General features: G+C 46.1%; 1 protein-coding gene across 1 annotated transcript; it reads left to right on the forward strand.

The window, feature by feature from the left end:
- The first annotated feature begins 290 nt into the window (after positions 1-290).
- Positions 291-2752, forward strand: PRR18 (proline rich 18). The gene has a single exon (XM_068185201.1). It carries the CDS (start codon positions 1530-1532, stop codon positions 2346-2348), a length of 819 nt encoding a protein of 272 aa, XP_068041302.1. The 5' UTR covers positions 291-1529; the 3' UTR covers positions 2349-2752.
- The last annotated feature ends 13860 nt before the right edge of the window (positions 2753-16612 follow it).

The raw sequence follows: 16612 nt of genomic DNA on the forward strand, positions 1-16612 counted from the left end.
CTGCCCCTTCCCTAGTCGCTGCTGCTGACTGGAAAGATCCCATCCCGTCCCGTCCCGTCCCGTCCCGTCCCGTCCCGTCCCGTCCCGTCCCATCCCATCCCATCCCATCCCATCCCATCCCATCCCTAGTGCGTCAGGGCCAGGCTTTCATTTGCTCCGGAGCTGCTGTTGCCCATCACCCACCAGTTCTGGTGGTACATGATCACCTTCACTGTAGTCTTTAATTAGAATTACATTGGTTAGTCAAAATTTAATTATTTATTTACCCACTGGTAAATTATGAAGTTACCATTCATCTGTTAACACTTAGATCACTGTGAGAGAATGGGTTCAAGAACCAGAAGTTCCAGGTACTGATATTCTTCCATATGAACTTTGGTCTGTTAGTTGCATCATGTGCCTTCCTTGGTTTTTTTCTCTCCTGAACATTTAAGGGTTTACTTCCTCCATCTGCATATAGAGCACACAGTCTGTGTTGTTTTACCAGTGTCTTTTGCTCCTTCTCATCCTGTCTTTGTTTACTGTGTCTGAGTATTCCAAGAGCTCACAGTTGGGGAATCTTCACAGTATAGTAATACCCATTGTGATAGTGTGGAACCATAGGTGTGAAGATCTGTCCCTGTGGATTGCATGCACACTACCCATTTTTTGATAAAGTTTTGGTACCCTAATTAAAACAGTACTTTGAAGTAAATGCTGTAGAAATTATATGCCATGACTTCTAAGGCTAACTTTTGGAGTGGTGGTAATCATCTTGGATCCATAGGAAATACATGTTTGCTTATTACTGCTCCATGAAGCTTCTCCAAACCTCTGTTGCTGGCTAGTGTACTTGAAAAGATAGGACATTGCTGTCTTGGATATCACAAAAACCCAAACCAAACCCCAAACAAACAACAAACCTCCAACGGGGGCATGAGCATTAGCTCTGTCACAGCAAGCCTTGATGCTAGAAGAAGGATCTCTGGACTGTACTCTACATTACCAAACCAGGCAGCGCTTGTCCACTAAGTCTGAGTGAGCCAGACCCTAGGTCTGAGTGTGTCTGTCTTTTCTCCTGGCTGCCTGCCCTTATTCACGATACTTCAAGTAATCAAAGAGCTCAAAGTATCATTCCTGTTTTTAAGACGGCAAGAGAATTAACATTATTTTAAAATATTGCTTTTTCACGCTTGGACGCTTGAGGACTTCGGGAGGAATTTAGAGCCTTTTTGCCCTCGGGGCGTGAGCCCCGCCATCTCCTTCTTTACTTCGGCTCTGCTTTAGGGCGGGCGGGAGAGGACCGGGAAAAGGCGCCGGAGTAGCGCTGCATTGAGCCCGACCAGTGCGGCTCGTTCGGGAGCGCGGCCAGTGTCGGCACGACCCCCGTCCCCGCCCGCACGCCTACCCCGCGCTGGGGAAGGGTGTTCCCGGGGCGGGCGAAGGGCGGGAAGGGGGACGGGTTATCGAGAGGAAGAATCGGCGGCTGTCGGCACAGAGCGAGCTCGCATTCCGCGCCGGCGGCTCGGGCTCCTCGTCCGCCTCTGGCCATGGGGCTGCAGCCCCGGCGCGCCGCGGGGCCCTGCCCGCCCGCGGGACGAAGCGCCGCCCTGCCCGGAGCGCGTTCCGCTCCACCCTGGGCCCGCAGCGACGAGCCGGAGGGAACTCCCGGGCGCCCGGCCACGCTGCCGCCCCTCCTGCCGGCCATCCTGCCGACCCCCTCCCCTTCCCCCGCTGCCGCCCGGGCGCAGCCCAAGAAGCCGCCGGCGGCCGCCTCGGCCCCCAAGAAGGCAGCGCCTCGGCCCGCAGAGGAGAAGGTGGCGAGGAAGGCGCGGGGGGCACCCCCGGAGCGGCCGGGCCCCCTCTCCAGCTCCTGGCCTTGCTCGTCCCTGCAGCGGCCGCCGCCGCGGAGACCGCCGGCCGAGCGGGCGGCGCGGCCCCAGCCCCAGCCCACCCCGCCGCAGCCGCGGGGCCGCCCGGGGGCGCCGGGGGCGGGCAGCCGCTCCTGCGAGAGCCTCGGCGGGGCGCCGGGGGAGGCGGCGGGGCGCTTCTCGCTGAGCCTGCCCCCGGAGGCCATCCGGGTGCTGCAGCGCCGCAGCCTGGAGCGGCAGCGGGGGCAGCCCGCACCCTCTCCCGCCGGCAGAGCCGCCCCGGCCCGGCGCGGCGACCTGCGCGCCCTGCTGAAGGTTTCGCTGCTCAACGACCGGCACCGCTACGACGACGAGGAGTACGAGGAGGAGGAGGCGGGGGCCGCGGCGGACGAGGGGCTGGTGCGGAAATGCACCGAGTGGCTGCGCGGCGTGGAGAGCGCGGCCGGCCGCGACCACCCCGAGCGGCTGGAGACGCTGCCGCACTTGGGCACCCTCTGAGCCCCGCCGGGACTGGGGAGCGGCACGGCGGGGGCGGCCGGAGCGGTCGGACCGGGGGGAAGCGGGGCCGCCATCCGCGATGTCGTGTTCGTGTGATGTTGTCGGCGCCCTGGCAGCCCGGGTGGGTGGCGGCAGGGGCCGGGCAGCGGAGCCCCTGGCCCGGAGCCGATCCTCGGGGCGCCGCCGCCGCCGCCGGGGCGAGGGACAAAGAAGCGGCGCCGGCCTCCGCCCGCCGGTGCCCGGGTGCTGGGAGGGAGGGCACCGGCTGTGGGCGTCTTGCCTCCACCCTCGCGGTTTTTTTAAAGATTTCTGACTACTTTATAAAATGTGCGTAATGGTTTTGTATATTTGTACATAAAAGTTCATTTTTATTTATTTGAATAAAGGACTCTTGTGTTGCGGTAGCCTTCGCGCCTTGGTAGCTTCGCGTTGGGCTGTCCCAGCCTGGCGGTGTCCGCTGTCGCGGTGTCCATAAGGTGAGGATGGCGGGCTGGTCACCGTGCGGAGAGCCTGTGCCGTTCACACGTTTGCTCCTCGGAACAGTCGCCGACAACTCGGCTCCAGGGAAAACGCAGAGCCGCGGGTTGGGCGAGGCGGCGGAGGCCGGGGACCGAGCAGGCGGGGCCGAGCCCGTCGCTGCTGGGGGCAGATGGCCGCAGAGCCGGCGGGGAGCAGTCCTCCCGGGGAAAGGCAGGCGCAGCGGGAGGAGGATGGGGCGGTGCGGGCGGCCGCGGCGTGGACAGAGGCTGCTCTGGTTCCCTGCGCCGGCGAACCGGAGAGGAGCGGCTGGGTTTGTGCATGGACTTGGCGATTTCATCCCCTCCCAGTCAGTAATTCAGATACATCCGACCTTTCGAGCCACTGCCAATGTACGAGGTGGAATAGGAAGGAAGGAGGGAAGGAGAGAGGGAGGGAGCACAGAGGCAGCATCCTTTGTCAGCGTCCCCTGGTCTCCCGTCCCCGGGGCCCGCTGCAGTCTTCCCCCCTCCGGGCTATGGCCATGCCTGGTGCTCTTCCGAGCTCTGTGTCTTGGGAGAGGTGAGGAGGGGCCTGGGAGGCCAAATGTACAGAAATTACGGGCGGAAAGGGAAGGGTAAGTCTTTACCAGGCTTACACAGTCTCTCGGCCACCTACTGTTGCTCTTGTATTGTTGTTATCCAGCTTCCCAGAACAACAGTCAGACCTGAGCATTTTCTGTGATTCTATAAGTATTTTGCAAATGAATGTTTGAACATGTAGGAACACATTCAGCTGAATTTACTTAGCGGAGTAAACCAAGTTTAGTGCCACAAATTGTGTATTACAAATTTCACTAAGATATCAGTTGTTTACACCAAATGATGTCTGTACTGACTTCCATTAAATCATGTGAGATAAACCTTTCTGTATATTAGTTACACCATGTAGCCATGTGCTGCATTTTGTTTTGCTCCATGTTTGTTCAAGTACCTTTTTCTTTTTTTCCACCTGAAACTTAAGGAATGACTGGGGAGATGGTTTGAGAAAATAAATATTTATTAAATGCATTGGTACTGACATTGAAAAAAATAATGAACCAATATAAGGCAATTGTGAAATAGCTATGCTCAAAGGCCAGAGACAAAATCATGGGGCATGAAAATTTATGGAGACTAATTCTATTTCATTTAAGCAAATGTAGAGGCATTTGTAGTGATAGCTATGAAACACATGCATTTTCATATCATTTTAGCTGCGTTTGCATGTAGGTCTGTCATATTACCAGTTTTCATTAACATCTTCAAGTAAATCTGCCTCAACAATTGCAAATTTCCTGCCAAATTTAATATATGCTGGATTGATGTCAGAACCACTTTTTACTGTTGTTTTTCCTCTTCTAACAATGATGGAAGTGGTAGTAGTTGAGCTGTTAGCTGAGTTTTCCTTTTGTTTCACTTTTGGGAATGTGAATTTTATAAATGAGCATCCTGGACTCTTAACGTTGTTCCTTAAACTGCTCCATGGTTTCATATTAACTACAATCAGTATCTCCAGTTGCAATGAAATGTGATTCACTCATTAAGGGCTGAAGTATGGTAAAGCTTACTTGTGGGGCTGAAAGCTGCTTTGTTCAGAGTCTGAAGAGTGGCAAAAAATTCAATAAATTTGAATGCACAGCTGCAGCAAATGCAGTGTGAACTGGGGGTAAGAGGGGCTGCAATTGAAGGGCTGCCAGCTCTGAAAAAGAAAGAACCCGCTCCCAGAATGAAGAATTTGAGAACTTGGGAGTTGCCTGGATAGATTTTATTTATTTATTTTCCCTAAAGAATTTATTTGAACAAAGCTGATCATACAGCTAAGATCTTTTAATTTAGGTAAGTCATTGTGCATGGTAACTAGAAGCAGGTCTGAGATGAACTCATCCCAAAATGGGGTTATACAGTCCTGCTTTTGGGCTGGATGCTAAGAGCCATTGGACTCTCTGGAGTCATATAACTAATGTCTGCTTGGAATAGTACCTCCCTCACTAAATTGTAACATCAAAATTTATTGGTTTTGGTATTGCCACCTTTCTGCTCTCTTCAAATGAGAAATTATGCCCTTAGTGTTCTAAATACTTTCAGCTGAAATGCCCAGAAATCTTACAAGTGGTACTGGAATAGACAGAGGAAGTTAATTCCCACAAACCAGCAGTGACTTGTGTTCCTTTTGCATGTTGCTTACCTCTTGGTATTTTTTCAGTTTGAAAGAAAACTCTTGGATTCCAGTATCTAAAAATTGTAGCTAAACATAATAAAATCACTTATTTAATTCATTAATATGTGTTATGATAGACAATTGAGCCCAGTAGCAGGTTCCACAAGAAAAAAAATGCCTGTGGAAATTTAGAAAGTGGTGGAAACCCTTAAATAAGTAATTGCATTGTCTTAGTGCAGAATAGATATTGCTGTCTAAGATCCATTATTTAATTTGCCTAGTGTATGTCACTAGGCATCATATAATGAACTAATCACTCTTCCTTTCCTTGATGAGAGGGCAGAAGCCTTATGAAGTGTTGAGAACCAAAACTCCCTATCCCACTGATCCCCAGTCAGCCTCAGCCTTCCTCCATCTCTCATACACATGGGCTCAGGACAAGTTGTGATTGGAAAATTCAAGTGGGATTTTCTGTCCCTCTGCTGCACTGTGCTCAGTCAAGGTGAGAGAGCTTTCCCTGGACAGAGAAGGACACTGCCAGCTCCCCCCAGTTCTCAGCCTGTGGAGCTGCACCCCAGTGTAAGTATTGCTGTAAGAACCCTTCTGGTTCTGTACTGGTGAACAGATCAGGTGTCTTCAGGAACACTTTTCAGGTGGAATAGATCTGATTTTGCCATAAGAACCAAGAAGCAGCCTGGAAGTCACTACATTTGCTTTTTACCATTTGTATATTAGCCATCTTCAAATTGCCTAAGCCTCCCACTCATAACCCTTTTAGGCTGAGAGTTAGGAACAGCTGGGGCTGTGAATGCTTAAAATAATCAATAATTCCTTTGGGATAGATAGGCTCTTCTTCCAAACATATCAGCATGATTTACAGTGGAAAAACACCCGGAAGCAACACATATTCTGGTATTTTTTTTTAAAGTAGCTAATAAACAGTATTACCTTCCTGCTGCTCCTGAGCAAGGCTGAGAGGCCAGACACAGGTGAAGCCCGTGTTTTTCTAACTCAACAACCTCAGCTCTGTGAATTGCTGAGCTTGCTCTTGGGTTCTAGCCCAACTCTCAGCTTCCTCACTCCACTGATACAGTTAGTACCATTTTTATTTTTATTTCAAAGCTGAGGGGGGAGCATGTTATTGGCCAGCTTTTATCTTCTTTTGTGAGCTTCCTCACCAGCATGCTTGTAAAGCCCTGACAAGCAGTATTCCCTGAGCTGTTGTCAAACATCTCACACCCATTCCAGGTGTGCCTAAGGGATCTGACACACAGCTGGGTGAGGGCATCAGTTTGGGAGCTCCTGTCCTGAGAGGACCAGTGGGTAGTGTCTGTCTTGGCCACAACTGTCCTTTTGGTTGTGGGGGGCTCTTTCTTTGGTTTTGTGGGTGTTTTTTATGAGGTAAAGGCACATTCTGTTTTCTTTCTTAAGAGAAGCCTCTTCCCATTGGTGGTTTTGTGAAGAGAGGAACAGATTGTTGAGAAGGTTTGGCTTTGGCACTTCGTGGAAGAGTAGTCACCATTTTGCAATGACCAGGTGTGACAGTGTGTGAGCTCCCGGCTGACACTTCTGCAAGGAAGGAAGCCCAAAGCAGTGCCAAGTCACTACCAGAACAAAAGTTACTGCTGTTCACTTCTTGGCCTTCAAGAAAGATGTGAATGCTTCTTTTGCCTTCCTAGGGAGGAAAACCTCCAGCAACAGTCTCTGGAAATAGTACTGGTAATTTGTTCAGTGCTGGTAATTTATTCACAGGTGCTCTTGCTTCTTCTAAGAGCATGGGGAAAATGCTGTGAGCCTCGTTGAATGAATGCCTGCATCTGTTGGGCCCTAGCCTGGATCTCACCTAGCTGCAGGACTAAGCCAGCAAATGGATGTGCTATGAGTTAGGAGCCACATCCAGAGAAAGAAGCTGGCACCCAGTGATAACAGTAAATTGAGGATATAGATGATGCGATGGGGTCTTTTAGTCCTTTTTATTTTATTTAAGAAGCTGTTACAGCTTATGTTTGAAGGACGTTATTTTAGAGCAGTGTTTTTTTCCTTGTTCTTACAACATAAAATGAGGGATTGAGAGTTCTAGAATGGCTTAAAGATTTCTTGGTTTGTTTTTATTTTTTATAAAATTGGAAATATAAAAAACCATGTAGGCTGTGTTTTGCAGTCAGCTGTCTTGAGTTAATGACTGTCCTGGTTTCGGTTGAGATAAGAGTTATTTTCTTCTCAGTACAGCACTGTGTTTTGATTCAGCATGAGAATAATGTTGATCACATACTGAAAGCTTTTGTTTTTTGCTAAGTCATATTCATCCTAAGTCAAGAACTTTTTTTTGTGTCTCATGCTCTGCCAGTGAGGGGACACACAAAAGGAAAACTGGGAAGGGACATTGCTGGGACCGGTGACCCGAACTGGCTGAAGGGGTGCTTTCATACCCTAAAACATCATGCCCAGTATATAAACTGGGGGAGTTACCAAGAAGGAGAGTTGATCTGGGTTTGGGGATGGAGACTGGCATCGGTCAGTGGGTGAGAGCAATTGCACTGTCACTTGTTTGTTTTGGTTTGGTTTTGTTACCATTATTACTAAATATATTTTTTAAAATTTTTTTAAAGTTATTTAACTCTTCCTATATCAACCTGCATGTTCTACTGTTGATTGTCCTTCCCATTGCATGGATGGGGGTGGGGAGGCTGGTGAGTGAGTTGCTGCTTCGGTGCTTAATTGCCAGCTGCACAACAGTGACAATAGGCTGTTCTTATTGTGAGGGCTCACATTTTGGGTGGAAGTGCTAGGGGTGATAAAAACTCTAAGAATTACTTCTACACCCCAAATTAGTTTTGCTTTTTGGATAAATGAACTCTTCAGTGATGGTCAACTGATGCTCAGCTCTCAGCACTCTGACTAACAGGAATGTAATGCTTCCATTACTTTTCCTGTCACCATCACAGTTCTGAGTGCTGGTAAAAGCTGAGTTTTGAATGAAAAGGAAAAAAAAAAGGTTCCTAATTAAACATAAAAAATAAATTAGCACTGAAGCTGTTACCTTCTTATCAATTAGCACAGGACATAACAAATTATGGTAAATTCTGGTATTCCAAATTTATTTTTTTTTAACATTCTCTTGGCTGCCAGAGCTTCCCCCTCCAGCATGGTCCCAACAGCCGGGCAGGTGCGTCACGCAGTGAGGGGCTGGGAAATGAATCACAGCACTTGCTTTGCCAGGGAGTTTTCAGAATAGCAAAACGCGAGCGGCAACAGCTTTAAATTAAAACTAACAGAGGCTGTTTAGCAGTGGGAGCAGAAATAGGAGCAAAAAACCGCAAAATTCTGCAGAAAAATTTCTCGGTGCGTGAAGCAGCTGAGAGCAATTGTGAAGGGAAAAGCTGGTGGGCGGGGGTGTCCCGGGTTGGGGCTGTGCCGCTGCCCGGGCACGGAGAACCCGCGAGCCTCCCGGGGCTGTGCCGGGAGCGAGCGGCGGCTGCTCCGCCCTGGGGCCCCCGGCCCGCTGCCCCTGCGGCCGCCCGGCCGGCAAACAGGTCACAGTCTCAGTAAGAACCCGTGGCTTTAATTTTCTCGCTCGTTTCCTTGTTTTGTGAGTAGTTCTTGTTTGTTTGTTTGTTTGAACACAATCCGTGCAGTAATTACAGCTCTGTTCTTTGAAAGCATGTTCTTTGCTTAGTGCCTAGTATGTGAAGATCTAGTGCCTAGTATGTGAACAATTAAATAAATGTTCTGGTGAGGCTGTTGTGTGGGGCCATGTGTCACTGGGATTTATTCTTTTACCACCATGTGAAGTGCTGAACAGATCTTGAGAGTGAATTTAAAGCCTCTGACCAAGTGGTCTGTCTTACACGTCCACGTGCCTTCCCCATATAAGTTTGCAGTGCTTGAAATCTCTTCTTGGGACAGGCACAAACACTCTGCACAACCACCATTAAACAGGAACACTGATGCCCTGGCGTGAAGTACTTGTTATGAGGATATTTTGCACTGCTCACTTTATTCAACCATGTGGTCTATGGAAAATGGATATTTTTCAATTCACAGTGGTCACTGAGTTTCTTTAGCTTTGAGGAAAATGTGTGTAGACTTCACTCAGGTCATTTTAGGGTAGAAATAATTTGGCTTGGCAACCGTATCTGAAGGAAAGCACAAGATGTCATTAGCAGGCAATTGCTTTAAATTACAAGTACATGGAAAACATTAATCTATTCTTTTTAAATCTCATGGCTTCTTATTTTTTTCCCAGCGAGGCTACAAAAAGATTCTGTCAAAATGGAAGGTAGTCTGACCCAGATACTCTTAACAATCACCATGATATCTTAATTTACACTGGCAATATTGCAGGGTGCAATTACTGTGAAACAGCAAATACTGAATTCGTACTGATGCTTACAATGCCTTTTGGACTGGTTTTTGGTTCCTAGCATTTTGGGAAAGTTTACTGTGCAAGATATGTTATTCACATGCCTAATGGTAACCTGGTTATGGGTCATACTGACAGTTTACTGCAGGGGTGTCTTCTTTTTTTATTTTTCTGGAGTTCTTATGAAATTTGTGCTGCTATATTGCTTCTCTCAGGTGTCTGAGATAAAAATCTTGCAATTTGTGGATTATTTGGAATATGCAGGTTATGTCTTAGGGTTTAATGAAATTTCTGAAAGATTAAACCAACGGCCTATAGGCTTAAGTGTGGTAATCGGGAATCTCTACCTCCACTGGCAAGATATTTTTAAAATGCTGAAAGCCAGAGGAACATACACTGAAAATGTGTAGCTGTCAAAACTATAGAATGGGACAGAGAAGAAAGAAAAATGGGTTGTCTAGGGCAGTACTGAAGTGTCAGTAGAACCATGGATTACAAAAAGTTATCTGCCAAGTGGTGTTTCAATGGAATGAGCAACTGGAGTGTCTTATGTTAGAAATGCTAAACATACATTTCTTGAGTTTGAAGAGCTGATATTTTAGGTGAAAATTGTTCCTTTTTTTTTTTTTTAATTTTATTTAATGAATCTCAAAAGAAATTTGAAGGCAATAGCTGCATCTCTAACCACTGGTGAATTAATACAGAACATAAGCAGAACAAAAGGAGCTCAACAAACTGGCTGTAGCCACCCTGTGCCACCACTGGCTGGTCCCCAGCTGTGGCAAAGCTCCCACCTTGGCTCAGCTGACTGAGCTGCTTAACATGCCTGCCTCCCAAACCATCACATCTCATGAGCTGGAAACCTTTCCTCATCTGGTTTGCTTCGGCTGGAAAAACCAGGGAGAGCTTCCACAAGGGGTGGAGTCAAGAGATGCAAATGAGATGTTTTGCTATAAACCTTGAGGGGAATTAGAGCGGAGGGCTTAAACCATTGCTGGTCAGAAACAAATTAATAGAGATGAGGTGGGGTTAGTAGTCATGCAGGAGCCTGTTTTTGTTACCTCTTGGATGGGGTCACATGAAGAATGGGATTTCATTGCAGCTGACACAGACAAATGTGTCTACATTGACTGGTTCAGTTGTTTTCAGGGACAACAGCCAGTTGTGTGAGTGATCCTTGCTCTCACTCTTGTCTGGGTACAGCTAAAGAGCAAAGGGGTTCAGCTTTGCTTGTGAAGCAAGCAGAGTGGGTCACTAAGGCTTCTTTTTTTTTTTAAATTTTTTCAAGGAAAAAAAGACAACTCTTTGTTTACAAGAACATATCTGAAGGTCTTTGGTGTTTATAGCTCGTTCATAACCTGTAATTTATCCTCGGTTAATATAACAACAGTGGTAACAAAATAACCTCTGTTTTGATTCTCTGAATGGTTCACCATCCCTCTTTGTGGCTGTTTTGTTCAAAAATAAAGGAGGGGAGGGGGGAAATGAGCATATTGTAGGTACAAAGGGAGAAGATAAAAGCATCAGTCTGTTTCTGTACCTCCTATGTAATATTGCCATAGTAACGAGGAGCTGACTGTGGCTGTTCATCACTGAATGCTGAGGTAAAGCAGACACTCTTCTTATTCAAAGGAATATTAGTAAAATACAGATTTTTAAGATGTCAATAAAGAATTAGGAAAAATGATCTGCCTTACATAGCACACTCTGAAAGCTAATAATAAAGTGCCACTTTGAAAGAAGACAGGGCAATTAAGGCATTTAGCAAACATCTATAATGCTGTAAATCAGAGTGTTTTGTCTTCCACACAAAGCCATGCTGAGGTGTGATGTGCAGTCACAGATGATATATTTTGACATGAAATGTGCATGAAATGAGCAGCTCTCTCTTCTCTTCTGCCTAATACATTTCTGGCATGGCAGTTGGCTGTGGCTATTGCCAAATATTTGTGCTGCAGCATTGACTGGCCATGCTCTAATCCAGATTAAAGTAGAAGTGGGTAAAGTATTTTATGCATTTAGAACTACGTGATGTCTCCTAGATCCTGGTGCTATTTTTTAATCATTAAGACACTTGAAGAGAGAATTAAATTCTGTTCCAGGTGTGTGCATCAAAAATATCTCTATTTTTGAAATTCCAGTGAAAAGAGGAAGAGTTCAATTGCTGTTGGGAAAAATCTGGGAAGGATAAAAATGTGCACTGATTTTGGTGCACAATTACAAACATAACTTACTGTTACTATTGTAATTTCTCTGTGCTTTACAGCAAGAATTTGACATTTAAGTTGTTGCATTTTTGTGTCCGATAGCAGCCTTTTTTTCTAAGTCCTCTGTATTTGATCGAATGATAGATTTAACAGGATGTTTTACTCTGCACACACTCTCAAAGGTCTTATTAAATTGAAAGTTGCAGGTTCTGGTTTTCTTTTCTGAAGGCTTTTTCAGGCTGAAGCGTGTTTAAAATGAGGGCTTGAAGCATGGAGCAGAGCTTTGGTAGCAGCCACGACTGCCTTCTGGGATCAGGAGGTCAGAAGGGGCTGCAGGAACAGATTTTCCTACACCACCAGTGTTCCCTGCCAGCCTCTCATGCCTCTCATCGGGGTTACAACAAGGACAAGAGCTCGAGGCAACAGCTCTGGGGAAAGTGATCTGTGCTCAGATGCCTGGGAAAATGATACAGATTCAGGTCAGAGCCAGGCTGAAAGGATGGAAGACTCAGCCAGGAGGAGCAATAGCTGGAGGCTGTCACTGTTGCAACTTGCAGAAGAGGAGACTGAGCTGAGAATGCTGGCAAATCTCTGTGAAATGCCAAAGAAAATGGATGTCCCAGCTCTTCCCATGACTTACTCAGGTAGCAGGTGACAAACTGGCTCCACAGACAGAGCCACTTTATTCACTCAGCTCTGTGCTGGCAGGAGGAAGGCCAGCATTCACTATTTCCTCTTTGTAAGAAGCACACCAGAATGTCACACACACCTGCACACCGTGGTTGTGGGGCCAATCACACTGAAGTTAGGTATGAACTAGTTCATCCACATCCCCCTTTATTTATATGTTCATTCAGCCTTTTTCAAAGTGATTTCTACATCACTTACTGCTCAGGCTTTGCTCTTCCTTGTGCAGCCTGGTTGTATTTCTAGAAGTTTGTTATGCTGTACTCTGATGGGTTTTATGACAGCTCCCTGCAGTGGCCACTGGAAAATGGCAGAACCTGCCTAATTATGCAGCCTGTTGGGCTGCACATTGACATGTTCTGGTTGGTGTTGTCCGTGTTGCCTGGTAAAAAGCTGGCAAACCCAAGCTTTCACCTCCTGAGCATACTAATGGGGTCTTTCTTGTGTTTCATCTGCCAGGGAGTCTGTGTGTGGGAAGGGAGCAAATAGAGATCATGTAACTTGGTCTCTTTCCACAGTTTGAACAGTTGCCTGAATGGTATTTTTATTACTTGGCCATGGGTTGTAAACACTTTTTTGTTTTCTGTGAAACTGTGTCCTATCTGACTTGTGGAGCTCCAGTTTTAAAAACAGTTCTTAGGGTTTCAAGGGCAGCTTTGTGTGTGTGAGAAACTGTGTGTTCATTAAGGAGAAAGGAAACAAGGATTTGGAAGAGGGAAAATTTGTGGATTACTGTTCCTTGACAGACTACTGTAGTTAAAAGAAAAAGCTGATAGTTTGAGGAACGCATAAAGTGCAGGGTTCTTCTCTACCCGGTTCATGTCCTTTCTTAGGAAGAATTATTGTGTCATGGGCATCCTCTTTGCCTTGTCTAGTAGCCTCAGAAGAGAAGTTTGAATTCTCCCTCAGTATCACCAACAGCCTGGTTATGTTGCTCTCCTGGAAGGTGAGAGGATGTGAGTGTGAACTCCTTCATGCAGAGGGCGTGAGTGCAGTGACCACCGCTAGCATGCTACACAAAGTTTGCCACTTGGTAGGAGAGTTTTCAACCTCAGAGGGATGACAGTGAAATGTTTCTGCTTGTAAAAGAACCCAGCTCTTATAGATAGTAATAAATTAATAGCTAATTCAATACAAAAATGTTGAATGCAACATCTGAGCGCAGATTTGAGAAACATTTTACTTGGGTACTTCTCTGTTACTTTAGGGGTTTTTCCTTTAGGTTTTATTTCCTCCCCACCTCTGCAGCGAGGGTATGAAAAAAGTCAGTGCTCCTGTGAGAGGGCAGATCTTCAGCCCTTAAGCCCCAGGCTCTCTTGGTGTCTGGCTTGGGTTTGTGAATGCTGTTCTGTGAGCTGAATACCTCAGCAGGATGGGGCAGTGCCAAGTGTTGCCTCACTGCAATTACATCCCTCTTCTGACTGCTGTGGATTCAGGCCCCTGTCTTAATTTATATGTGTTGTGATGCAGGTGCTTTTGCGCAACAAAAACCTTTTTGTCTGGGGGAAAAAGATAAAGAAGTGAGGTTGGGACTATAGTGTGTGCTCTCTGTGGGTCTTTGTATAAATTCTTTAGATAAAATAGACAATGCATAATCTAACAGAAGGATGAAGCAATGTTGACACAAGGAAGTGTGGGTTCAACACAGTGTCTCAAGTACAGCCAGCAGTTAATCCAGCAAGTGAATGGCTAGTTGAGATGATTAGCAGACAAGCAGGCAGATTTGAACTTGGATTTAGTAGTACATTTACAGTGACTTCCCAGCAGTTGTGTTCACTTGGAGTAAGATTTGGGTCACACATAAAGGAAACATGGGTATGCTGACATGGATCCTTGTGGGTCCCTTCCAACTCAGTGTATATTGTGATTCTGTGATTTGTCTTTGATTATTCTTCTGCTGAATACTTTTTCTGCTTTTCTTTGTGTACATGCCAGGATGCTGCACACTGTAACTCACTCTTGTGCAAGGCCAGACTTGTATCACTCATATCATTTCCTCTTCTTTCAACAACCACCTGTTGATTTATTCCTTGCCTTTCTCGAGGCTGAATTACCCTTGACAGGTGCTGCAGGAGGGATGGAAACTCATGGTACAAGATAGACTGCATACTAAGTCTTAAGCTGTGCAAGTGGAGAGTTTCATGAGCTTAAAAGGAGTCTTAGACTATCTTCTATCAGAATGTTTTCCCATGGTAGTTTAATTACTTCTTTGTTTCTTCCTGTACTTTTGCTGTGCTATCTTCAAGCCCATTTGAAGTTGGATCAGAAATAAACTTCAGACTTGTATTGGCAGGGAAGAGGTGAACAGCCACTGGCCCACAACAATGCCTCTTGACCTTGGCTTAGCTATCTGTCTGTTCTGTGCATTCACTGCAGACAGAGCTGTGAGCTCAGCTCCAGAGAGCTTACTGAATCGTCTTAGAGTGGTGCTGCTGGGGAGTGGTGCTGCTCTCTGTGGAAAAAGGCAAATGGGATGTCACCAGGGGGCTGCTGCAAGATGGAGTGGGGGAGGGGGAGATAGAAAAATAAGGTTGATCTGAAGAGGAGTAGACAGGAGCTTAGGGACATGGCAAAACAACAAAATATCTCAGTCTGTGGCATGGTTCCATTTCTCTCTTACAAATTTTGCACTGCAGACACAATTCTCAGTTGCATCATCTTGCCTCTAGAGAACACGAGCACCTGCACCATCTGTCAGCCTGGTCCTCTCTGAGGCAGGAGATCCCTGTGCTGTTCGCTGGTACCTCGGGTTCATCTGAAACCACAGCATAATCAGTGCCTTTTCCCCCTGCTGCTTTTCACAAAACTGGAAAGGTTTGCTTCACTTCTTTGCTCAGGATCCTTCAAAGGTTGGATTTGAAAATGAGAGGAGAACTGGCATGGGTGGGATTACTGCTGCTGATTTTAAGTTTCTCTCTTTAGCCCTCTCACTTACAAAACACTGACTGTGCCATAAGGTAGTATTGCTGTGCCTCTTTGTCCCAGGCAGTGTTGCTGCCTCATACTTGCAGGGTGAGGGCTTCAAGGTGGGTGCCAAGGCTGCCTTCCACTCTTCTCCACACCATGAGTGCCTGCAGGCCTTTCTGCAGGATGGGAACCACCAGGATTATGCGTGCTTGCTCATGTCCTTGGTAGCAAAGGATTATTTGTAATGAAAGTGGGATTCTTCCCACTGCAAGCAATGAGCCTCCTGAGCAGTGCTTTGGTGTTTAATCAGTGGGATGGATTTTGCAAATAACCTGGAGGAGGAAGTAGTGGCATTTTATGCTTACGTTTTTGTGTTTTGTTTTTGTTGTTTTCCTTTAACAAAACCGAGCTTCCTTTTATATGTCAGTCCTTTTTATTGTACTGTCGTTTTGCTTGTTGTCACATCTGCCTTATTTTGCTGCTTATTAGACACACATTAGATATTCACTGACTTTCAAAATCAATCACTGGCATTCTTGAGATTTCATAGCAACAAATTGTACTACAGAGAGAGAAAGAGGGAGAAGCGATGTTGTGCAGGAATAATGTCAGTAATGCCAGGTATATCTGTGAGATGGCAACTATTTTCTTTGTAGTTGTCAGTCTCCTGCAAACAAGAAAGGTGTGGTCAGACTTCATCTCAAATAGCACTTGGTAGGGATGAGGGTATGCATGTTAACTGTTCTGTGCTGCCTCTTGACCTCTGGTGAGGGAGCTTGTGCCACCTCAGAAGCTTTGTCACAAGACCTATGGCTTCTATGATTTGGATTGAGAGGATGCTTTCTGTATGTTCTATTTCTTGGGATGGCACTTAGAAACTTGGTGAGCCCAGAAAGGTATCAGGCTTAGTCAGGGCTGGATGCTGAGCATTTGATAGTTAGAATAAACCAAAAAACCCCAACAGATAGAATATGCTAAATAATATGCTAAATAATAAAAAAAAATTCTGTATCTGGTATATGAATACTTTAATTCCTCAAGCCAGATCTGAGGTCACAGATCAGTGCTGGACAAAGAGCTGTTTTGTGCTCCTGCTTGCCTGGAATACTTGCCCTTTCCTAAAGCTTAGAGAGGGTCTGTCCCCTGACAGAAGATACCCTCTCCTGTCAGGTAGTACAGCTCTTCTAGAGTAGTCTAATTTTAGTGAGACATTTATGAAATATTTTTAACAACTCTGTGGCTTTTTTGTTTGTTTGTTTGGGGTATTTTTGGTCCATACTCATAAGAATTGCTTTGATTCTTTGATGTCCCAGTAAAATCCTGTGTGTTTTTAAATGTGTGACAGACACTCAACCAATTAACACAGTTTACTTGTTTGTATCAAAACTTTGATCAAGTCTTGCATACCTGTGAGCCACCAGAGCTGTTCTTCTGCCACAGGCCAT

Source organism: Anomalospiza imberbis, chromosome 3, assembly GCF_031753505.1.
Source record: "Anomalospiza imberbis isolate Cuckoo-Finch-1a 21T00152 chromosome 3, ASM3175350v1, whole genome shotgun sequence".
Classification (NCBI taxonomy): Eukaryota; Metazoa; Chordata; class Aves; order Passeriformes; family Viduidae; genus Anomalospiza; species Anomalospiza imberbis.